General features: G+C 45.7%; 2 protein-coding genes across 2 annotated transcripts in view; both read left to right on the forward strand.

Annotated features, from left to right (window-relative positions):
• RABGAP1 (RAB GTPase activating protein 1) overlaps positions 1-24,750 on the forward strand; it is a 59,744-nt gene that overhangs the window by 23,002 nt on the left and 11,992 nt on the right. Inside the window, exons 13-16 of the mRNA XM_063409879.1 lie at positions 342-492; positions 21,807-21,920; positions 22,628-22,702; positions 23,916-24,041. Of these exons, the coding sequence (XP_063265949.1) occupies positions 342-492; positions 21,807-21,920; positions 22,628-22,702; positions 23,916-24,041 (466 nt within the window). The remainder of the gene's footprint in view (positions 1-341; positions 493-21,806; positions 21,921-22,627; positions 22,703-23,915; positions 24,042-24,750) is intronic.
• On the forward strand, positions 3,316-19,611 carry GPR21 (G protein-coupled receptor 21). The gene is made up of 2 exons (XM_063409612.1): positions 3,316-6,884; positions 7,251-19,611. The coding sequence occupies exon 2, from the start codon at positions 7,618-7,620 to the stop codon at positions 8,662-8,664; it is 1,047 nt and encodes a 348-aa protein (XP_063265682.1). The 5' UTR covers positions 3,316-6,884; positions 7,251-7,617; the 3' UTR covers positions 8,665-19,611.

The raw sequence follows: 24,750 nt of genomic DNA on the forward strand, positions 1-24,750 counted from the left end.
TGATCCTCAGAGCTCTGTTTCTCCCTCCCTGAGAGGGTCATCTCCTGCCGGGCTGTGGGCAGCTTAGCACGGTGGGCAGCTGTAAACTGCTCATTTTGGGCTGGTTTGAACTGGGAATTCACACACTGTGTCCTCTAGTGTTCAATGGAAAGCTTTGGTTTGTTGACTGTTACATATATAAAAATTGAATGGGAATCAAGAAAATCATTTGGGAAGTAGTTCTCCGAATTTTATTTCTTTTTCCTAACTGGAGTCTCACTCGGGGGCCTGGGCTGCGTGGCAGCTGTGCCGTGTGCTGTGTTTTGTGTTGCTGGGGCAGTGACCGAGCCCTCCCTCCGCAGGCACCTGAACCTGAGCGTGCGGCCCAAGACGCTGTCGGCGCTGGTGCGCAGCGGCGTCCCCGAGGCGCTGCGGGGCGAGGTGTGGCAGCTGCTGGCGGGCTGCCACAACAACGACCACCTCGTGGAGAAGTACAGGATCCTCATCACTAAGGTACCCTGCCTTTTGGCAGCTTTTCCCCCCATTTCTTAAAGAATGGGAGTACAGTGTACTCCAAGTTCAAGTGTACTCTTGCCTCAGGGTCCCTGAGCACACCTGAATGTATCAATGAGTGACTGTGATTCAACCCTGCTACAAAAACCCTGACAGAGACCTGCTGGTGGCATTACACTGCTTTCCTTTTATAGCCCTGTTTCACTCAGCAGAGTTCTGAGTCTGTAAAAAATAAGTATCCTATTAATTGCCTTCATAATGGACAAATTAATTTTCTTTGCTTGTTCGGCTTTTCCGAATGGAAGCTGAATTTTGTTGTCTCAGTGTTTGTGCTAAAAATCCAACACTAGTAGAAATTGCAGCCTTTTCTGGCAGAAAGAAAACAGAACAATGTGAATGTTTTTGCATTAGACAGCAGCTTTGTGACTTCTCATCTTGAATGCTGACCTCAGTAAGGTAGGAAAAGGATATAAGAATTGTACGTACAGACATCACTCAGTGGTTCTCAAAGATCAAGTCACAAACGGGTCACAAAATGAAATGTCACTTTCTTATCCAGAAAACTGATGTGTTAATTTGGATTTGACCATTATCTGTGTAGCTACATTGGATTTTATTGCTCTCATCAAACATGCAAGTCTAGAAGGACTGTATTTGAAATTATTAATGATGAAGCTTTCGTACAAATATAACAAATTAATTATTCACCAGTTAAAAAGCAAAACAAGTGAATCAGCCTTTGTATATCTATATTCTGATGGCACAGATTCACAAGGAGCAATTAAAGATCTTATTCTGAGGGCAGGAGGGCTTCTGAAATTAAACTCAGTTTCTGCTGGAGTCATGCAGGAAGGATCCTCCATGATGTGAATGAATCATGTTAGATCAGCTAAAAATGCTCTTCCATAAGTATTTTCATATACTTGGTGAATATAGAAAAAACTTGATCCAAGTTCCTTAATACTGGTTTATGCATTGTAGAGCTGTAACTTGGATTTTCTGGTGAATAAATCATATAAGTAATGTGGAGGTTGAGTGCTCTGGCAAGGAGTGATCACAGCTATCCTGTTGTGTTATTTTAATTGCCTGGTGAGTAGCTGTCAGCCTCACTTGTTTCTCTGTTTCAGTGTTTTGGTATCAGAATGCAAAAGATGATGTCTTTGTGGCACAGTCGGTGACACGTTCTGCTACTATCTTTGTCAGCTGGAAGGGGATAGTGTAACATTTCATTTTTAAACCTGTGAAACCTTTCCACTGCTTTGCATTTGGCTGAGACAAAGAAAGTAACCTGCCTCTCATGCGTTGGAAGCATCACAGGGGTCCAAGGATAAGGAAGGGAAGGCTGCTCGTGCACTGTGTTCTGCACAAAAGCACTGGCTACACCTGCCCTGGTCATTCAGCACGGAAACTAATTAAGCAATTAGAGAGAATGGTCCTGATTGACGGTTCTCAGGCCCTGCTGTAGTCTCGTGAGGTCTGTAGTGCATCACCAGTGTGCCATGGCCAGCTCAAACAAATGAAAATGAGGTTTCCCCAATCTGCAGGTTCCCTACCAGCCCAGTGCCGTGGCTGTTTGTTCTGTTGTGACTTAAATGTGGAAATGGGCTGGGACTGCTCCTCTAGGAGGGACAGAGAGGGACAGAGGGACAGAGGTTGGTGTTTGAGAACAGAAACGTGGGCTTGGTTCCCAGGGGAGCTGAGATTTCTTCAGTCTGCAGGCAGTGGAAGAAGGGCAAGGTTTTAAACAGGGTTATCTCTCAGTGGCTGTGTGGAGGTCCTGAAGAGGAGAACAGGCAAAAAATGCAAGGATTGTTTGGGAGGCTGAGAACATGAATGCAAGTCCCAGTAATATAACATTTGCAGACCCTTTGCATGTAGTCTATGCCAAGAGTATAATAATGCTGGGCTGCACTTCGGCCTTAAATTTTTGTTTTCATGCCTTTCTTAGGCATGAAATGTGATAATTTTGGAGTTTTAATGTGACTAATTCTTACTGCTCTTAAAATAGTTACAGTCAGTATGTAGCAATGCATAGGAGTACATGCTCCTGGGAAAAAATTGTTAATTATATGAAGACAAGGGTCCATTATATTACATTGCTTTCCCATCTTTGTAAGCTTTGCCATGTTTTGCACATCACTAATGCCAATTCTTCTCTGGCAAGCCTGCAGTGATTTCCCTTGCCCTGCCTTGAAGGGGGTTTATGTGAGGATAACTGCTGTGGTGTAGTGCAGGAGCACAAGGAGTCCATATAAAACCAATGCCCTGGAATGTGAGCACAAGGTGCAGGAAACCTGTGTGAGTGCTCATAATTCTCAAAATCCCTTCTCTCTTCATGTTGTCCTCTATTCCTGCAGCTGCATTTGATTTCTGCCAGGCTTTTCATGACCCCATGCAGCACCACTGTCCCAAATTAATAAGGGTCTGTGTTGACAGCTGCTTCAAAACCTTCTGGCCTGTTTCAGGGATTTTTTTCCCTTGTGCACAAGATGTTGGATGCAGCACCCCAGGATTTCTTCTGGTGGTTGCTTTCCTGGGTAGGCTCAGGTGATCTTTGGTTTTTGCTTTCCTTTGCAAATTAATTGCTGCAAGGATGGTTTGTTTACTGTTGAGTTGTGGCTACTGAAGGATTGAAAAGGAAATATCTCTTGTTGTGCTCTACCATGCAGTAGAGCTGTGTCTAGCTCTCCTCTTGAATATGACTTAAAAATGGCATTGAAACTGTGTTTCAAGGTGTGCTCGTTGTGTTTTAGTCATCATGACAGCATATATTAATTTTCTTTGCCACACGCTGGCTGGGGTTTGGTTCTCTGTGCTTTTGTTATTGCGGGAAGGTTGAAGTTTCACCATCATGGTGCTTCCACCAATTACTTTTGAGAACTTGCACACCATCTGTGTGCAGTAATAAAGCTTTTAGCAGCTCCAGATTGCCACGCTGGTGGTGGGGAGTGTGGATGAAAGCCAGCCCAGTGAATTAAGGTCATGTCCCTACAGGGGACAGAAAGCAAGCTCTGGGTAAAACGATCTAGACAATCCCTGGGAGAGGCAGCTGGTCCTGGCAGCACTTTGGTAATCACAGTTCTGCTGTTAATCTGCAGCCACTGAAGGTAGCAGGAGACACACAGGGACTCACTCCAGGTATTAACGGACACCTGCAAGAAAAATACTGCGGGTTCTTGACAGGCAGAGGTGGATGGAAAGTGTTGTTGAGTAGAAAATGTGTAAAGCAAGCCAGACAGGCTAAAAAAGATAAATAATCATGGTACAAGCGAAGGAGTCAACAGCCACTTCTCAGACAAATTTTAAAAAGGATTAATACAACTGCTGAATCTGTCAGTGGAGAAGTTCTTCGTAATATCAACATTAAAAACCTGACATTTACAATACTGAGGAGAAAATAAAAAGCTTGTAGATATAGGTCTGTGTGGGAGGAAGTAATGTCGAAAGGAAAAAACCATGAACTGCTGTACCACATAAATACACTATATTAAGAAAATTACAACGTGAGAGGGACATCTTGTGGCACAAATAAAATAAAAAATAATAGTCCAGTGTCAGGAAGAGTATCCTGGAATGTTACCCCAGGGTCACCCTTTCTGGGAGAAATCCCAGGCCTGGGAAGAGATCAGTTTGTTCCAGTCTTTCTTATAGCAGGACTCCTGCTTCCCACTTTCTCATCTTCCCACCTTTTTGTCTCCATGAGACGAGGATTATAGAACACAGATGTTCTACCAAATATACTTGTCTGTCTTGGTGCAAATGATGCTAGTTTTTAATGAAGACAGATTAAAATGTCACTACCGTTATTTGACTGAATGTGTTGTCATCACTAGCATAAAATGTGACAGAACCTTAGCTGTGGGTGGTTAACACTTATTTTCCACTTGTATCACAATCATATTTCCATATGTTCCTATAAATTATAAAGAATACATTGAATTTTCAGGAGGACAGGGGGCCATGACTGTGTACAGTCAACAGAGATGGAACCTACCCTGTGTCTGTGCATCACAGTGTACGATGATGTAGCCTTGTCAGTGTGCCTGAACCTTGAGATTCCTCCTTTGATTAGTTTTGATCACATGGTGATAAAAGTTTAATTATCTTTAACAAGCAGCAGTTTTCCCAGGAGTTGTCATTGTAATTTTAAATAATTTCTGGAGCATTTTTCATTGCCTTGGACGAGGTGGTGCTGTCCCTGGTGGAGTGGGAGAAGTCTCTGCACCACCGCAGTATTTCCAGTCTCACGGACCTCAGGCACACATTTTATTTTGGTGTCTTTGGGAGAGGTTCTGTGCTGGGCTGGTGCTGCACACAAGGAAAGAGCTGGGGAGCAGGCACTGAACCCCGGTTTCCTTCAGGTGCAGCTGGCTTCACCTTGTGGGCTGGCCCGTGGTGCAGGAGGAGGCGCAGCTAGCGCTGGCTGGGGTGTTCCAGCAGGCAGGAGTGAGCTGGCAGGAGCTCTGAGTGGAGTCATTGCTCTCGGCTTCAGAGGAACAATAGAATGTCAATTAAAGGGAAAAACAGACGTGCCTCTTCCACAGAAATACCTCAGCTCTGAGGGTGTTAAGCTTTTCATAAAAACCTGAACACTGGGGAGATTTTGATTTCATGGTGCATCTTCTGTTTAAAGATTTCAGCAACCAGATGTTGTTTTGGTTGGGCTCAGTATTTCCATTGTTGCCTTGTTTTTATGTATCTGACATAGAAAGTTGAATGTATCAACATACATCTTCCTGGGGCTGTTTATAATGTGTCTGTTGGTGCCCAAGGATCCAGAAATACTATTTGAATCAATTGCTATGTAAATCATTCTCTGCTTTGGAAAGACAGGGGATCATTTCTCCAGCAGTAATTCAATCATAGCTTGTTTTTTGTAAATCCACAATACCCTGGCCTAAATTTAATTCAAAGTTTATGTTTCCTAGCTACAGTTCTAGTACTTCAGTTGCCATGAGAAGAAGCACCATAAATTAAAAAAAAAACCAGAAAAAAGAAAAAAGGTGGTCAATAGCAAAGAGATCTTTTTTGGGTTAAAGATGGGGCAGAACCCCCAAGTTTTTGTTTTCAGGCATTTGTACGAGACTAACTAAAAATCTGCCAAGTCATGCTGTTGTCCAGCACAGATTTTTGGCCAAATGTATAATGAAATGTTTTTTGTAATTATTAGTCAGCTAAAAACCTGAGAGTTGCAGCTCAATTGCTTTGACATCTGTCCCTTTGGCCTCAATTCATTTCCCATCAGGTATTCCACAGAATGATCAACGTTTAGCTTAGGTTAACCAAACCCTTGGGTTTGTTGGTATTGGTTGAGTTCAGAGTGTGGGCTTAAGCTTTTAGGGATCCCATTTGTACAGATTTTGATTGCCAGAGAGCTTTGCTCCAGATTTTTACTGGTTTGATCCATTCAAACACAAATTCCTCTAGCAAGGGCTTTGTGCTGAGCGGTGGCAGAGGAGCAGGCTGGTGTCAGGGTCACAGAATGAACTCCCACATGCTCGGAACATGTTCTGCAGCCTGTCAGCTGAAGCTCTTGTCGAACAATAAACAAGAGCGCTACCTTGTTATGCCTCTCTGCCTTCAGAGAGGTTTTTCTGGTTAAATAGTGAGATGGTATTAATTTAGGGTGTGAATACAAGTTGAAGTGCTGTGCTGTGAATCTCTCGCGTGTTTGCTGGCTGGAATGTCGCTGGGGTTTCTGTTTTGGTGTCCGATGTCCCAGGAATAGCGATGCCTTTGCGTTCTGTGTGTCTCTGTGTATGGAGGGAGGCGCCTCCCTACCTGGAGCAGCATCTGGATTAATGGTGGGACATCGTTCTCAGCTTTGCCCGTGGTTTCAGGTGTCTGCTGAGCAACACACTCTGCGCCTAGGAAAGGCACGTTTATTCCAGAATAGGTATTTCCCCAGAAGGGCTGGGATGGAGAAGCCTGTAAGTGACGACGGAGCGCGTGAATGCAGGGCGGTGATGGGCGGCCGTGCGGGCTGCGGGAGGAGGAGCGGGCTGCGCGCTGGGTGTGTGTCCCTGCGGCACCGGGAGCGGGCAGGGCCGGGACCCGCGGGCGCTGCCGGGGCGGCGGGGTCGCGCCGGGTGAGGCTCCCACCGCCGCCGGCCGCCCGTGGATCCGCCTCGCCCGGCGCCCCCGCAGTGCGAGCCCGCCCTGCCGGGGCCGCGGCCGGCGCTGCCCGGCTCCCTGCGCGCCGGGGCGGGCGGATGGGGCCCGGGGCTGCGGCCCCGCTCCCCGCCGGGTCCCCGCCGCGCCGCGCCCTCCCCCGCGCTCCCGCCGCCTCCCTCCCCTTCCTCCCGCCTCCCCGCCCCCGGCTCCGCATCGCCGCGGCCGGAGCGCACGCCGCCCGCCCGAGGATGCTCCGCGCTTTTGTTCCCCCGCCGCAGGTAGGGCCGGGGCGGCGGGGCCGGGCTGGCCCCGGGCCGGGCGGGGGGCGAAGGGGCGGCGGCGGGGCTGGGGCGGCGGCGGCGGGGCCGGGAGAGGCGGCGAACAAAAGCGCCGTGCAAAATGGAGCCAGCGGAGAAGGGCTGGACCCCCGCCCTCCCCGCCGCGCATCCCCCCGCCCGGCTGCCGGGGCTCCGGGGAGGCGGCATCGCCTCCCGCTGCCGCCGGCGGGGCGTGGGGAGGGAGCGGGGCTGGAGCCGGGGCCGGCGGGGAGCGCTGAGCAGGGCGTGGGGAAGGAGGGGAGCGGCGGAGGTGGCAGCGCGGGGGAGAGGCGGTTCTGTAAAACACTTTCCCCTTCTCTCTGTCAGCCTTTGGGAGGACTCTCGTCCTGACTCGGTGGAGGTTCCTCTCCCTCTTTCCCAGCCCCTCATCCCTCCTCGGCGCGGCAGCCCACCCAGGAGGGCATCAGTATCAGCCCTCTCCGGTGCGCCGGGGAAGTTGCTGGCATGCCTGCCGCTGGGTCCCGGTGCTCCGGCAGCGGCTGGGAGCCGGATTTAAAGGGGAATTGTGCTGCAGACAATGCACAGCAGCAGCATCTGGAGCAGCCCTGGGGACTGGAGCTCCGGTTTTGACATTGCTGCACACACAGCACCAGCCGCAATGACAGCAGCTGCCTGGAGTGGCTGCAGGCAGCAGGCAGGAGCATGAAGTAGAGAGATCACTGCAGTGCTCAAGATGAACTCCTCTTTGGTTGGCAACCAGAGTGGCCGGCCCTTCTGTCTCCTGGCCATTAGCTATTTGGAGACCATCAATTTTTGCCTCCTGGAAGTGGTTATTATTGTGTTCCTCATGGTGCTGATTATTTCGGGCAACATTATTGTGATATTTGTCTTTCACTGTGCACCTCTGCTGAACCACCACACCACCAGCTACTTCATCCAGACTATGGCGTATGCTGACCTCCTGGTGGGCGTGAGCTGTCTGGTGCCTTCTTTGTCTCTGCTGCACTATCCTATTGTTTTGAGTGAGTCCTTGGTTTGCCAAATCTTTGGTTATGTGGTATCAGTGCTGAAGAGCGTCTCCATGGCCTCCCTGGCCTGCATCAGCATTGACAGATACATTGCCATCACCAAGCCCCTGACCTACAACACGCTGGTTACCCCGTGGAGGCTGCGAATCTGCATATTGACCATTTGGCTCTACTCCTGCCTGGTCTTCTTACCCTCCTTTCACTGGGGAAAGCCTGGATATCACGGGGATGTGTTCCAGTGGTGCGCCAGTTCCTGGAACACCGATCCCTATTTCACCCTCTTCATCGTGGTGATGCTCTACGCGCCGGCCGCTTTCATCGTCTGCTTCACCTACTTCAACATCTTCCGCATCTGCCAGCAGCACACCAAGGAGATCAACGAGCGCCGCGTGCGCTTCAGCTCGCAGGACGGGGAGGCCGGGGACGCGCAGCCCTGCCCGGACAAGCGCTACGCCATGGTCCTCTTCCGCATCACCAGCGTCTTCTACATCCTCTGGCTGCCCTACATCATCTATTTCCTGCTGGAGAGCTCCAACGTCTACAGCAACCGCGTCGCGTCCTTCTTGACCACTTGGCTTGCCATTAGCAACAGTTTCTGCAACTGTGTCATTTACAGTCTCTCCAACAGTGTCTTTCAGAAGGGGCTGAAGCGTCTCTCGGGGGCCATCTGTGCCTCGTGTGCTAGACAGAGGGTAGCTAAGGACTCCTCTACCTCGAGGAGCAAAAGATCTTCCAATGGCTGTCACGTCTAGGACGCCTGTCAGCTGGACTGGGAAGCGCAGGGACAATTGCGGAGATTGCAAATTAACGTAGATAGGATTTTAAGATACCCAGATTTGCAAAAAGGTTTCTGAGAAATGCTGCTGACATAGAAGGATCAGGAGCACAGATCGTTGTGGTTTCACTTTAAAAAATGATTGCTGTGGAGGAGGCTGTGGAGTTTCACCTCCACATTCATTTTAAAGAATAAAGCTGTATCTTGACACTTACCTCTCCAGCTGGTGTGACTGAATGGAGTGGGTGTCTGAGAGCTTCAGCAAAATGTAGTCTTTCGTACAGCTTTACTGGGTTTTTGGAGATTCGTGCTTCACATGTAAATGATAGATCTGAAGTGGAAATGTCACAGTCTATGGTATATTACAGGGATTTTTTTAATATATGCCAAAGTATATTGACACAACGTTCCAGCGTCAGAACAGAAGGGGCCAAACAAATTGTTTTTCAGTGCTACCTAGACAGGACTTGTAGGACAGGGGTGCACAATGTGAACGTTTCAGTGTGAACTCTGTTCCTGAGCTGTGAGTGCAGCGCTGTGGTCTGGGCAGTCGCACTCCTAGGGCTGGTCTGGCCTCCGTGCCCTGTTTCCCTGGTAGGACGCGTGTTTGGATCAGAGTGCGGCATCCGTGTTTTCCTGTTTGTTGTGAAGGAAGAAGAAAAACTTGGATCAGACCAAATTTAGCAGTTAAATAAAATGTGTTTTGATAAGCTGAGAGATAATACGTGTTGCTTTATGATACCAGAGTTGTAGCAGCCACTCAAGGATGATGCCAGCATGTGAAAATTGTTCTCAAACCAGTGGAGAAATGCCGCGGGTTTGTATGTGGAAATTTTCTCAAGAACAACTTTAAAAATAACATGTCCCCCTTTTTTTTTTTTTTTTTTAATCTAAATTCTTCTGATATTTTACATACTGGAACTTAAGGGGAAAGGAAAGAAAACAATTGTCTTCTAAACAGCTAAGGGAACTATGTTGTAAATTTAACTGTAGTATTTGAGTTATTCATAAGTGCACAGAGCTAAATCAGAGACATTTTTCTTTAGCCTTCATGGGATTAAAGATGGTTCAAATATAGCAGGAGCTAAATCCTGTTGGCAAAAGCGTATCTAACTGGTCAGACAAAGGCAATATCTGAGGAACCAAATCTCATTGACCACAGCTTGTTCAAGCTCGCCTAGATTAAATGTTTTGAGTACTGTCATGCTGTTAAGAAGGCAGAATGTCCCTCAAATTGTTGAGTTTTTCCTAAAGAATTATCCTTGTCTTTTTACTGATGCCATTTTGGAAGTGAAAGTGAAGCAAGTGTTCCTGTGGTGGTGGATTGCAGTGTCACCCTGCCCCTGGTGCAGGGCTGTCCCTGTGTGTCCTGCTCAGGACAGGCTGTGCCCCCGACCATCCTCCCACTGTGCCCCTCCTTGTGCTTCCCATCACTGCCTTGGTGGCTGAGTGGGGAATTCCCTGAGCTCCTCTGCTACAGCTGGTGTGCTCTTAGTCACAGTGGGAATGAAAAAAGGATAGGGAAAAAGAGTGGGATATTTTTAGAATTGGGGTAATTCTCTTGGCCAAAGGGAAGGCTCTGTTTCGGTAAATGGTTTCAAGTCCACATTGTTCTAGATCAAGATCATATTTTTAATACTCTGCCCTATCCCTCCTGCAAACTCCCCCCTCCTGTGTGCTGTGAGCCCTGGCCTCTCCTCTCCATGCCTTGCCCTGGAGGATAGCAGCTTTCCCTGCCCCATCACATGCACGATTGCTACAGCCGGGCCCTGCTGCCCATCCACATTTGCTCCAGTGCAGTCCCGTGGGGCTCCAGTGAGGAAACGGGGAAGGAGTGAGTGAGCAGCAGGGTAAAGCATTCCTGGCATGGCATGGATGTGTCAGCACTCAGTGCTGCTGCACTTGAGTTCCTCTCCTGGGTGTGTGTGTACCTGTTCAGGGGAGGAAGGGCAGAACCCCCTGCTGCTGCTGCCTCCTTCTGTTGGAGGACCCTGGGGCAAAGCGCTTAAGTGGCATCTTGGTCAGCATCCAGTGGATTGCATCCAGTCAGCCCAAACCTCTCAAGATAAACATCCTCTTTGGTTCATCTGAAATGTTAAGAGCACAGCTTGTCTAAGCGCTGCTGCCTTCCTGCCACCATTTCTTGGTGTCTGTAGAAAGAGCAGAGAGGGGCTGGTGCTGGTTGCTGGCAGACACGGCCGGAGCTGTGCTCGGAATTTTGGTTAGACACAGGCGTGGGGGAGCACGGGGCTGCGGTGACTCACTGGGCAAGGGAGGGGGATAATAATGATAATAATGATAATAATAATGAGCTCGCAGCACATCTGATTGTCTCAGGCGCTCCGTGGGTATGATAGCAAAGGGGGGCTTTGGGGAACCATTCAAGGGCTTTAGTCACTAATATCAAAGTGTGTGTGTGTGGTATTTTTGGAACAGCCTCTCAGGTAAACTCCCCGTAGCCTTTTTCTGACTCTTCACCTTAGCTAACATTTCCTGGTCTTTGAAATGATACAGTGTATCGTTGAAATAGCATTTAATTAAACTGAGCAGAAGAGAAGAATCTGCTGGGGCCTAAAACCCTAGAAATGGCAGTTTCAGGTTTAAGTGGAAGCTGGACAGCAAGGACTGTTGCTTTGGGGGTTTTTTATGGCTAAATAGAGGGTTTGAATAGGAACATTGTGTGCTGGTTTTTGAGAATTTTGGAAGTTTTTGAAACTAGTAAGGGGTCTAAGTCATGGCATAGAGATTTAACTGGAGCTGAAGCAGTTGCTCCTTCAGCCCTGAGCCTGGAGTTGCACTTGGAGCATGGTTGCTGATCCAGATGCAGATGCATTCTTGCAGCTGTTGCTGCTCTGCAGCGAAGGTTCAGTTCTAACATTCCTGACAGCCAGGCTGTTTTCAGTTGCCTTACTCATCTCCAAGTCTTCCTCAGCTCAGACATTTTCTGTAAGAGGTGAAAATCAGAGTTTGAAAGTCTCCAGGAGATAAGGATGGAGAGGAGTTGCAGCCAACTGATGCATTCAAGTTTCATCCACTGTACAGACACTTTTGGTGTTGCCCCAGTAGCTTAATTTTAGTGTCAAATATTTCTCTTTTTGTCTGTGTTAATTTATTGATATTTTGAAGATTTAAATTACATTTTTTCCTCTTAATTTAATGTCAATATAGTATGTGTAGTATGTGTTTAGATGTTTTAATATTTATAAAATATTTGAGTCTATTGTCTTCAGTGAAAATGCAGGGGGTGAATTCTGTTCTTTGTGCCAATGGTGGGAAGAATCATTTTGACAAACATGACTTTGTTTCTCAGCAGTGCACTGAACACCTTTTGTCATGCACAGCACAGGGTCCTTCCCACCACAACCCGTGCTGGGGGTGTCAGGCAGCAAACTTTCCTCCTCATTTTCATTTTCATCCTCCACCTCTGAAATGAACCCGCTTGTGGCTCTGTTTGTGTCCGGGTGCTTTGGAAATCAGTGGTGAGAGCACTGCGCACATAAATGCCACACTGAGGAGAGGACAGAAATCAAATTGCATCCTCATGACAATGAGGTTGTGATATGATTAAATGAACTAATTTTGAAGTTCCATCTCAGACTATAAATTTGTTTTGTATTAGAGTTATCTGCCTCACTTTCAAATTAAGCTGCTGGAAGGTTCAATTTGCAAGATGCAATTCAGTGGCTTTTTTAATGCCATGGGAAGTATTTCTATACTCACAGCTTCTTAGATGATGATAATTTGCCTCATGTAGAAGTCCTTTTTAAAAAAACAATATTACTGGAAGTTTAGGTTGTGATTGTGTTGTCATTTGCCAAATATACTGGGAAAATAGCTGTGAAATATTATTTTTTATGATCTCAATCAAGGGACAGTATTTTTAAACTCAATAGAAATCTTTTGTGTCAAACAAAAGCTTTGCTATTATCTACTGTTAATTTCATTTTATTAAATGTTAGCAGTTTCTACAGTCCTTATTTGTTGTTGGGGAGTTTGTACTTGTTTTTAAGCTTCTTATCACTCAGAAATATGTTTCTACTACTTGGAACTCTGACATGGCTCAGTGTCAGAGTGCCAAGGGGCACTTTTGGGTATTTGTCACAAGTCTTTGACGGGAAGAAAGAGGCACAAAGTACCAAGGCACAGAGAATTGCAAGAGACAGAGAATTTCCAATGGCATTGTTCCCTCTTTCTCATATAAAGGCTTTACGTGTGAGAACCTAAATTTCAGTTTGTCTATTCTGAAAAAAGACACTTCCAAGGCCTGGATGTGATACGAGGTGGAAACATTCAGTGTGCAAATTCAACATGCAGATTTTTGGCTGTTTATCGTGGTGTTCCCAAGTGCTGTGATGATCAAGGCAGTAACTCTGTGGGTCAGGAAGTCTGGAATATTTCAGTCTGATCTTAGTTCACATCGGGGTTTGAAGTTGACAGGACTTCTAAGTCAGGTTTGTGCTTCAAAAAATATTTCTTAGGAACTAGTATGTGAGCACAGGAATCTGCCTTCAGATTTTACAGACAAAAGACCCTTCTAAAATTTTTCTGATTCACTTGTTTTAGACATTTTAATAAGAGAAGGTGGAGGTTTTGGAAGGCTTTTTTTGTTGTTGTTTCAGCACATGCTTGGTTCTGAGTTTTCGAAGCACCTGCTGAAACTTTTGCCTGACTTGGCCCTTATTTTATTGTTTGTTTTAGAAAAGTTTCTTCTTCCCTTCCACGACTTTGCAGAACACAACACATCCTTCCCATGGTGTCATTCAAGATAAACTCAGATTTTAATGCAAGTTTATCCAAATGTTATCTTCAATACTCCCTACACAGTGAGTGCTGCTGTGTGCGGGGCTGTGGTCAGGCAGTCCTGGGGGCTGCAGCTGCTCAGGTTTTCCAGACTGTCTCCTCTCTGGGCATGGTGGGAAAATGCCCCATTTCCACAGCACAGAAATGTGTTCTCCTGGCTTCTAGGCCCATGTCTTACTTCAGTTGGTATTTCCATTATTGCCTCTGCTTTGCAGAGGTACTGCTTCAAAAGATGTTTCTGCACATAAGCAAAGCCATTTAGTACTAAAGTTATGTGTTTGGGAGGGACTAGGTCTTCAAAATTAAAATTTAGTTAGTGTAGGACCAGGTGCAGTTGTGTTTAGAGAAAGAAACTGAAAGTTGTGGCTGATTGAAACAAAGAGGGGAAACCTGGAGTGAGTCAAAACAATGGAGTATTTAATGTGGGTCATTTTCTTTACAATACACACTTCTTTTAAATACAGAGTTGAACCTTCTTGCGTTTCTTTGCTGCTCCCTGGGGGCAGCTCCTCTGAGCCTGGGGTCTCCCACACCCACCCAGAGGGATTCCCTGCAGAGCTGGGGTGATGATCAGCCCCTCATTTGAGTTCAGATAAGGTGAGAGATCTTTCCGAGGTGTCACAGCCACAGGGAGTTAATCTGATGGGATATACTTTGTTTGGTCAGCTTGTCAGGTTTTTTTCCTGTGACATTGTTTTCTAGACAGGTGAAAGGTTTGTTTAGAGAAGCAGCTTTGCTGATGCCTCTCCACACAATATTGAGTTCTGTCATCTGTCAGTTCTTACCCATTGCAGAGGGGAGAGCAAGCCCCAGTGTGTGTGCCCTGCAGGCATTCAGTGTGCCTGCAGATCCGGGTGTTTGTGGGAATCACCCAAATCCCATTTGCATCTCCTGAGCTTTAGCAGATATTGAAAACATGACCAGAAGTGATGGTGCTGTGTCCTGGTCCTCACTGTCTCTTTACATCTCAGATGTCCCTGAGCAATCTGTGCAGTCAGAACTGGTCCTCGCTGGTGGTTTCGTGGTTGTTTGAGCTGAGAAACAGAAGTTGTTAAAGTCATCTTTGTTTGTCCTGGAGCTGTTTTGGGGGAGTGTTGCAGTCCCTAGCGGATCACAGGATGTGCAGGCTCTGCTCCAGGAGAGCCCAGGAGGCACCAGGTCCCTGCTGTGGGTTGGTAACCAGTAGCTTTATTGGCTGAGAAGTTCTAAGGAGTGCTGAGTGGATGCACATTATATTTATAATATTATAGATAATATTTAGAGTAGGGGTTTAGAGAGATGCCCATGTTTGGAAGGAGGGGATTGGAGGGCTCCACCTGCCTGTGCCTGTGCCTGAGGTGCAGACAGGGGGGTTGGAACAGAGCAGGCAGTCCAGACTTTCTGTTCTGACTTTTATTTATGAATTTGTAAGATGAAGATAGCAATTTTGTAATTCAAAGCTTTGGCTTCTTTCTGATGGTCATTACTGGAGATCCTTCTGTGAAAAGGTGAAATAAATTTGAGTGGCTCCTCATGAAGATGAACTCAAGTCTTGCTGTGCATATGCGAGTCATTCTCACTGTTACACAGACCACGTGAACCGAGCAATCAAATGCTTAATAAACCAAGTCATTACTTTTATGGTAAATTGAAAAAAGTTCTTCTGGGATTTCAACTGTAAATGAATCCTTGAAAATCAATAATTAGATTAGTAAAGGATGACGGTTTAATATGCTGGCAGGAATATAGAGGGATTTGTCAGGGGAAGCAAAACCAGACTTTGCACTAAAGTGGCTTAGGTATATTTATAGTGCTAGTGATTCTGTGTGTGTGTGAGATCTTTGGACTATTTTAATATAATGTAAGGCTTTGAGCTTTAGCGAACTCAAGTTGCTCGTTTTATGAAGTTACATTAGTACCACACTGTGAAGTATTTTTAAATATTAGCATTACTGAGTATTAAAAGTATTTCATAAAACCATTTTTAAAATGTTTTCTGTAGATGCTGTCGAATGAATTGATGTTTAGTGTACAAAGAAATAAAACCTGAGGGCTGTAAGGTACCTGTATGTTTCTGATCACCTCGGTTTTTGAGGGGTTAGATATTTCTTGAGGTTAAATTGTCATTAAAACTTACTAAAAATACTGGTGCAGTTAATCCTTTCAGAGAACAGAAAGCAGCATTACCTCCAGCCACACTTTTGAACTGTCTGAAAGGATTTGCAATTGTTGTATTGTCTTGACAGACTCATGTCTCTAGAAATGCTGTACAGCACAGTCTTTTGCAAGTTCCTATGCTGATACATTTCTCTCCATATGTAACCTTTGAAATCTAGTTTCTATTGTAATTCTAGCATGTAAACACTAGATTCAATTTTGTATTCCTCTAATGAATGCAACAGGATGGAAACACGTTTGCAATTGCTAATGATGAGCTTTTTTACTGTTCTTAATACTCGTGGGTATGTCTTTTCTTCAGGGATTTCAGAATTGTATTCGTACCTTTTTAAATTGTTTTTTCACATGCTGTTTACAATTAAACCACGAGCATGGGAGGCTGTGCGTGCATGTGCTTTTAGGTTGCTTTGCTGAATGAAATACAGTGGAGTGATCTTCCTTTAAAACCTCTCAGTTGCCCAGAGCAGCTGTGGCTGCCCCTGGATCCCTGGCAGTGCCCAGGGCCAGGCTGGACAGGGCTTGGAGCAACCTGGGAGAGTGGAAGGTGTCCCTGCCCGTGGCAGGGGGTGGAACTGGATGAGCTTTAGGTCCATTCCCACCCAAACCGCTCCGTGGCTCTGTGATGCTCATCTTTCCTTGTGTCCCACCTGTCTCCTCACACCTTTCCCAGCACTGCTGCAGCAGAAGCCACCAGCGGGGTTATTGTGGTGTGGAGCTCTGGCATTGTCAGAGGCTGTGATGAGGGGTTTTGTTTGGGACACAATCCAGCTCCTTACACAAGCAGTGTTCCACCCGGTAGTTTTTTCCTGAATGTCGGTGAAAAGGCCAAGAGTAGATGAAGTCACAGGTGAGAATGTGTATGTGTGTGTTTGTAGGAACTCCGTGCACCTTTTAATGCTGGAAATTGTTTTGTATTAAAAGCAGAGAAAGAGCTGTGAGTGTGGAACCCCTGCTAGGAGGAGCTGTGGGGAAACCTCCACCCCAGCAGGTTAGAAAAGCAAAGAGGTGAATTAGAGGCAGTCTGAGCCTGGGTGCTCTAATTCTGGTTTAGTTCTGACACACTGGGGGCTGTCTGGGTGGGCTCCTGATGCTCCTTGGCCCTGCTGGGTCTGCTCTGGCTCACACAAGGGAAGAGTTCTCATGCTCAAGGCAGCTGAGGAAGAGTTGATGTTGGGGCTCCAGAATTACCTGTGTTGTGCCAACTCAGAACTGTTGTTAAAATACAGGGGAGAGGGGTTCTTCCACCCCGTGATTTTAATAGACATTTCTGTAGCTGATTTTTCAACTAAGACTAATAATAAGAAAAACTACAGTTGAGCCAAAAATGACAAATGTTACTGAGTTAAAATAATACTTGCATATTTTTAACTATTAAATGGAACTAGATAAATCGGAAGCATGTAAATATCTGATTCTAAATCTTTGCATAATTATTTCCAAGAGGTAATTTTGCTATGAGCTATTAAAACTCCAAGAAATGTATTATTCCCCTTTGAGATGGTGTGTACCCCAGCTGTGTCATACATCTCTTGGCTTGTTTCCTTTTTGCTCTAGATGTACATACATATATATATATATTTGTGTGCTGTGCAGTTGTACACTCACTGCCATGTTAAATTGATTGTTTTCAAATGAGAATATCTGTGTATTTTACACGTGTGTGTATATGTATCCCCAAACAAGCAGTTTAACAGGGCAGTGGTTGTCCAGCCACAGAGTTTAGGGCTTTGTACAATATGTAATTTTAAGAATGTCAATGTGGTTCTTAGCGGATTTTATAAACACTTCTCTGAATCTGTTATCAGCACTTCCCATCCTACAAGAAACTGCACATTTTTCAGTGATTGTTCCACTGGTTACATTTTTGTCTGCCATTTGTTCTGGATTGATGTAATCTTGATACTACTAAAATTTCAAGGGCTGTTGACGCATTTCACATAGCCTGGGATTGCCTGTTCTCCAAATGTATGGATCATGCATCAACAGTACTAAGTAGCCTTACTGTTTTGCCTAAAAGCCTAGCTAATTTATTTAATATTCTCTCTTTAAAGAGAGGTCTCTGGAAGGGGTGGATATTTTAGGATGCTCCTTCTCTTTAAAGGGAAACTCGGAATTGACTAGCAGTACTTGTTGATCAGTGATATTATTGTAGCCAAAGGATGCATGGGTGATTTAATAGGAAGTTTTTGCTTCAAGTTTCTTGATGAAATGTAGTGTTCTACAGAGCTGTGTGAAGAGTGTAGTTTTTTATTCTGAAATGCACTTGTACACTTTATTTGAAAGGTCTGAATGGATCATAAATACATTTAAGAAATAAATGATACATCACATGTTTTCACGGCTTGTCTCGGGTGGCTTTTCTGTTCCTGAGCTGCTAAAGGTGTGTCCTTGGCACTGGGTGGGGCTTTTCCCTTCTCTTGATTGCTGTAAATTGCAGTGAGAGCAGGGCCAGGAGAAGCTTCCAGCCGGGCTGGTGTTTGTGCTTTATCCATACAGGCTGCAGGGCACCGTGGGCAAACTCCTCGCTTTAATTTTCCTGTGGGAAACTTGAGCCCTAAAAGGAAACGAACAGAGCGAAAGGGCTGGATATCACAAGGGATTCACTTTTATTTTTAGAATTGCACTATATTGCCATATTTGGCCTGAAACTATGCTGTATCAATGCACTATTGTATCCAATTGCAGTGTCTAACCAGTCCAAATTTGTCTAAATTATTCAGGTTTTTTCCACAAATACTCTTTATCTGTGAACGTTCTGGGCTAGTGCTGACTGCAGGTAACACATTCTGCAGGCAGCATTCCTTGTGGGAAGTTAACAAGTACATTACTCTGAAAATGTGGTTTGTGTCACTTCCTTGAGGTCTCAGTAGCAGGTGTAATTCCTCCTACCGAAACCTTCTCCAGTGGTCCGGGCAAAGACAAATGCAGGAAGTGCACTCTGTGTGAAAATGAATGTAAACATTGCTTAATAAAAGTAATTATGGGAATGCCATCAGCCTGCAAAACAGACCTGGTGGCACAGGATCCTGCTAGCACTGAAAATAGCTGTCAAAAAACCATTTAATGTATTTGAATGTACTTAAAATGTGCAGATCTGCTCAAAATAACTTCTCCCCATCGTGTAATATTACCCTGCTGCTGCCCATGAAAGCTGCACAGAATTTTGGCTCTCTCTGAGTGTTGGATCTGCTGGAATCTGTCCCTGGCTTGGTGCACTCCAGGGTGGCTTGTTCATGCCTTGCAGCAACACACCACATGCTGCTCCCACCCTGGCAAAGGCAGGAGAATTCCAGTGGTGGACTGAGACTCCAGACCCTTCCCACAGTGATCTCTGACCGTGTGGCAGAATCCCTGCAGTCAGGGGGACCTTCCTGAGGAATAACTGGAATGTGGAAATGGAGCCATTGTGGCAAGAGTGAGAGTCAGGCCCAGTTTGGGTTGGTGGTGTGTCAGATAACTCAGCAGTGAGCAGAATTCCACGGCTGGAATCATTCTGGGGGTTGGGGCAGACTAAAGTTTGGTCCCCTTGCATTTCTCCACTGGTGAGGTGTTCCTGAAGCCAGCCTGTGGCCAGGTCAGGGTTTCCCCAGGGGATTTTCTCCAGCAGCCTGGTTGGACAGGAGCTGATCTTTGGGTGATGAGCCATTTCCAGCAGGCAGCTTCCTCTGCTCTCTGAAGGTTTCTTATTTCATTCTTTTCAGCACAAATCTTGTCCTTTAGCAATTCTTTGCTGCAGCTTCTTCATCCTCTTGGGTTTATGTAGGGGATTAGGAGGAATAAACCTGAGCTGCTGAAAAGTGCAAGTAGATCAGTCCCAGGAAGAGGGAATTCCAGCTCTTCCATGTCTTTAATTGTGCCTTAAGCTACAGAAAAAGCTTCCAAAGTAGCACAGTCTCAGTCTGAATATGTTGAGGCTGTAACTTCCTGACATGGTTTGCAGGTCCTAGGATGCTCCCTGCAAGATCATGAAAATACATGGAAAATATCTTTTAAATGTGTCAGGTTTAGGAGGTGGGAACCAATATGCTTTTATATGCAGCCTGACAGAATAAATGGGCTTTTCCCAGCTGGACTGCATCCTAGTTTCCAGAATTACACACGTAGTTTCTGTTTAAATCAACTGGAGAGGAAGGTTTTGATGTAAGTCCCCTAATATTTTAAAGTGCATAAAGGGGGGGAGGAAGGGCACATTCTGAGTCTGAGCATCTACATTTTCCTGCTTTCCTTCAGAACAGCAAACTGTTATGAGAATTTTAATCTTCACTACACTTGCCTCAGTTCTCATGGCTGGTTTCCACTCTGTTTTCTTTATTACTTTCTTTTTCTTCCTGTCATTCTTAGCTTTCTATTTTTCAATCCCAGTTTGTAAAGGGTGTGGGTTCAGAAGGGTTTCCTTCAGTTCCCAGTCCCCTGAAAGCATGAGAAATTGCCCATTGAGCCAATTCTCACAGCAAGGTATAAAAATAGGAGTAAAGAAAAGGTTACACAATGCTTGGATTGCAGCAGTTTGTACTAATGGGGAGATTTCAAAGCCATGGTTTGAAAAACATTTTTTAAAGCTTATCATTTCCGTTGATTTTTCTCTCCCCAAGCTGTGTTTCAGCTGCAGGAACTCACGTTGGATTGCTTGAGGAATTGTACTGAGACACAGGAGTCAAGAGCTGAGCAAGTCACGCAAAGCCAGAGAGGCCACTAATTAGTTCTCTTTAGCCATAATGAGTGATTTGTTTGAGAATCCTCTCTTAAGAGTTTCCAACCAGATGCTTTGGTCTATGCTGTTAAATAAGTGGATTAAAAGGCAAGTGGATTTGAGATTATTTTGCCTTTGCAGCAGAGCACAGGTGACTCTCAGGAAAGGCACTTGTGGTACCACAGATGCTGCTGGCATTGCCAGAACCTGTGCTCCTGGGAGTGCTTCACTGGGATTCAGTCCTGCAAACTTGTAAGAAACCAGAAGTTACCACTAAGTCTGTATTTACATGTTTAAAGTTTGCAGAATTGTTCCTGAGCTTTGTCTTTCCCTGCTTGCAAAACCAGCCCAAGTTGACAGCCAGCCATTAGCATAATTGTCTTTGACTTATGAGGTGTTTATTTATATGAACTTTATTGAGCATTGGATTTTGTTTGTTTCTGATTCCCTTATAATGAGGCAGATCTCTTTACCGTGTTAATTATTATCAAATTGGAATGCTGAACAGTACTTTTGATATAATTTCCAAAACAATCTGGTCTTGATTCTAATAGCAGCATAATGCTTTCCTAATCAAATGTCTGTGTTAAGCCCCAGAGAGGAGCATTAACCTTGGATTAAAATCAGAAGAGAAAATGAAGCACACTGTGGTAATTTTGTTGTTGTTGTTTGAAAAATCATTTTGTGAAGAAAAAGAACTACAAGCTGTATTGAATGTTCCTTACACTGATTACATCGTGTCCTTTTTAACCATCTTTTACTTCTAACCTTTTCCTTTTGCCTAGCAGAAACATGGGTTATTTGGATAGACTAAAACCCTTTTGTTTTTAGTGTTCAGCTTTCCAAATGTCCAAGGCATCTGAGACTGATGGTGTCAGTGATGTAGAGAACAAAGTTCCATCTTCCTCATGCTGGAATCCCAGCTCATGCAGGACCTGTCCCTGCATTCCCTCCTGTTTTCCTGTGTGACACTCCCTAGGGCTCGTGCTCTTCTGTTTTCTCTAACTGAGTTTTGGGGAGGGGATGAGGAGTGGTTCCTCAAGCTGAACCTCAGGGACAGCATTTTGGACAGCTGCTGCTGACAGCTGCCTGGGACCCTGCAGTTGGGAGATGCCAGGAGAGTGCCTGGGCAGAGCTGGAATCTCTGAGTGCATGGCTGCAGCTGCACTGCCTGCCCTGGAACACAGACTGGGGTGTGTGTGTGTGTGTGTGTGTGTGTGTTTGTGTGTGTGTGTGTGTGTGTTTGTGTGTGTGTGAGCTCCTTCTGCCGCTCTCTGGCGTCCCCAGATGTGCTGAGGGACCCAGACCTATCCCAGCTGTAACCTGCAGCTCTGCTGGGGTGCACTGGGTTTTGGTAAATCTAGAACAGTGCACAGAACCAGTGCTAATTTCCCAAGTCTCAATCCTAGCATATTATAATTTATGTTCTGTTGATGTGTTTTAATTTGCATGTTATTTTCTTTTTCTGGTAGGAGTCTCCACAAGACAGTGCCATCACCCGAGACATCAATCGAACGTTCCCTGCTCATGATTATTTCAAAGATACTGGGGGAGATGGCCAAGACTCCCTGTACAAAATATGCAAGGTATTCTTTCAATTCTTCTGGGCTGCTTTTGGTAGCTTGCATTCAGCATCAGCAGCAGTGTGAGTGTTGGCTGAGGAGAAGGGGATGTGTGACCCTGTCTGTCACAGACAGCCTCTGGCCCCAGGCTCAGGCTGTTCTCAACTGCTCAGTTGTTGGGCTGCTCCTGGTTATTCACACAGGAGCCTAAAGCCCCTCTGGATTCCTCTGCACTCAAGTGTTTGGTGCAAAGACTTCACATCATTCCTGACCTGTCAGCCTGGATCAAGCTGGAGGAATTATGTAACTGGAGATGACCATGTACCTCCACAAAGGTTACGAAGCCATAGGCATGCACTGAAGCTGATTATTAGAAGGAAGAAATAAGCAAAAATGCACAGCTCAGTGTATTGGGTTATCTCAGCTGGAAAGGTTTAAGCTTCGAGCACTTTCTTTTGAATTCCTAGTGTTTCTCCTCTTCCTAACACCCCTGTGGGACCTGTTTAGAGATAAAAGCACTCAGATAAGTGTTTTAATAGGCTGCAGCAATTGGTGCATCACTGGAACCAGGCACTGCCTCTGTCTATCCCAGTTTGGTTGTCATACAGGTTTCCCCTTTGTTGGAATGACAATGGCTGCACTCCATCCATGGGAATTATATGGAGCTGTGTTCAGTGCAGTGTTCTGTTTTATTTGTGTTTATACCAGCAAAGTCTTGATTCCTCTTTTAGGCCTACTCTGTGTATGATGAAGAGATTGGCTACTGCCAGGGCCAGTCGTTCCTCGCTGCTGTGCTGCTCTTACATGTAAGTGCTGCCTTTACCCTCCGCTGTTGGACACTTAATAAATATTGCTCCACGTGTCTAGAACAGACTTCTGAGCTAATAGGGTTGCAGGACACACATCCACTTCTATGTTGGTCAGTAAGAAAGTGATTTTAGACAGGGATGGTACATTGTTTAAAACTTGCTGTGGTGTTTGTGAAACTCAGCGTTCCTGCCCTTGTGTTCCTGTGCTAGGACTCCTTCCATTCAGGCTTGCACTCAGGAGCAGTAGTAGGCGTGGAATTTGTGTGTAGGACAACACTGTAAATGTTTTTGTTCCAGGGTTTCAAGGTCCCATTTAAGCTTTTTATGAGGTGTTTCTATTGGAATCAGTCAGGAATACAGATGGTGTTTGCCATGTCCTGTGTACACAGAGGAGTATTTGGGACATTGGAGGGATGTCAGTGCAGGCTGTGCTCCCTGTGGGCTGGTGTCCTGTAGGTCTTTGTGCTTCTTAGTTTGAGAGGTTAGGGAAGGATACAATAACACCTTCATATTTTTAAAAGAAACTGTATTATGCTTTTTTAGACTTAATTGCTGTTGATAGAACTGATCTCATCAGTGTAAAATCCTTTAATTGCTGTTATGTTCAGAAGCTAGAGAGAGATTTATGCTTGTCAGGAGCAAAAGTTTTAGATTGACTCACACTTGGGAAATACAAGAGCATTAGAAATCTGTATTTGTGTTTTTATATTTCTGTTTCAAAGTAACATCTGCTTTCTGTCAGTGTTTCTGTTAGGAGGTAGTTGGAACTGCAGAGTTCCTGAGCCCAGCAGTGCTTGGAGGTTTCTTTTCTGCAGCTGTTGCTGCCACAAAGGGCTGAGCACGAGGAGTTCTCTGCAGATTTTGGTTGAAGAGGAAGTCTGGCCTTCAGGGGAGGGTTTTCCATACTCTTGTAAAGTCAGGGGAGCAAACAGAAGAGATTGTAAACTCCATTCTTGTGAAACAAAAGCCAAGTGATTAATGATAACAACCTCTTAGTTCTTTGTAACTGTAATCTGAAATATTTCCTAGATGAGCAATTAATTCTTTCTTTCCTCACTGAATCAGATAGAGAAGGGCAATGCTTCCTGCTATGAGAACTGCAGGCTTTTACTGAAACAGATGTGCTTGAGGGAGAAGAGAGGTTCAGGCAGATTGACCTGAAGTGAAAGGTTTTAATGCTCGGTGCTAAATCCACTTTCCTGTCTCACAGATGCCTGAGGAGCAAGCTTTCAGTGTTCTGGTCAAAATCATGTTTGATTATGGACTCAGGGAACTTTTCAAACAGAACTTTGAAGATTTGCACTGCAAGTTCTATCAGCTGGAGCGCCTCATGCAGGTGGGGCTCACACGGGGAGGGTGAATGGACCCAAACCTGCAACTGAGCTCTGGCTGTTTCTCGTGGGAAGAATGGTGTGTGTAAGCTGTGAGGAAGGGTGGCTGGTGTGTGTAAGCTGTGAGGAAGGGTGGCTGATGTGTGTAAGCTGTGAGGAAGGGTGATTGGTGTGTGTAAGCTGTGAGGAAGGGTGATTGGTGTTTGTAAGCTGTGAGGAAGGGTGGCTGGTGTTTGTAAGCTGTGAGGAAGGGTGATTGGTGTGTGTAAGCTGTGAGGAAGGGTGATTGGTGTGTGTAAGCTGTGAGGAAGGGTGGCTGGTGTGTGTAAGCTGTGAGGAAGGGTGGCTGGTGTGTGTAAGCTGTGAGGAAGGGTGGCTGGTGTGTGTAAGCTGTGAGGAAGGGTGGCTGGTGTGTGTAAGCTGTGAGGAAGGGTGGCTGGTGTGTGTAAGCTGTGAGGAAGGGTGGCTGGTGTGTGTAAGCTGTGAGGAAGGGTGGCTGGTGTGTGTAAGCTGTGAGGAAGGGTGGCTGGTGTGTGTAAGCTGTGAGGAAGGGTGGAGAGCAAGGGCTGTGCAGGTGTTGTAGCAGAGGTCTCGGCAGCAGTGCGGTGCTGCTGGAGGCAGATGTGCCTGACAGCTGGATTGGCTCTGCTGTGCCTCTGGTGTCAGCACAGCCACTGCCCTGGGCCTTGCTGAGGCAGATCCCGGGTCCTGGAC

The sequence above is a fragment of the Prinia subflava genome, chromosome 12 (genome assembly GCF_021018805.1).
Source record: "Prinia subflava isolate CZ2003 ecotype Zambia chromosome 12, Cam_Psub_1.2, whole genome shotgun sequence".
Lineage (NCBI taxonomy): Eukaryota > Metazoa > Chordata > Aves > Passeriformes > Cisticolidae > Prinia > Prinia subflava.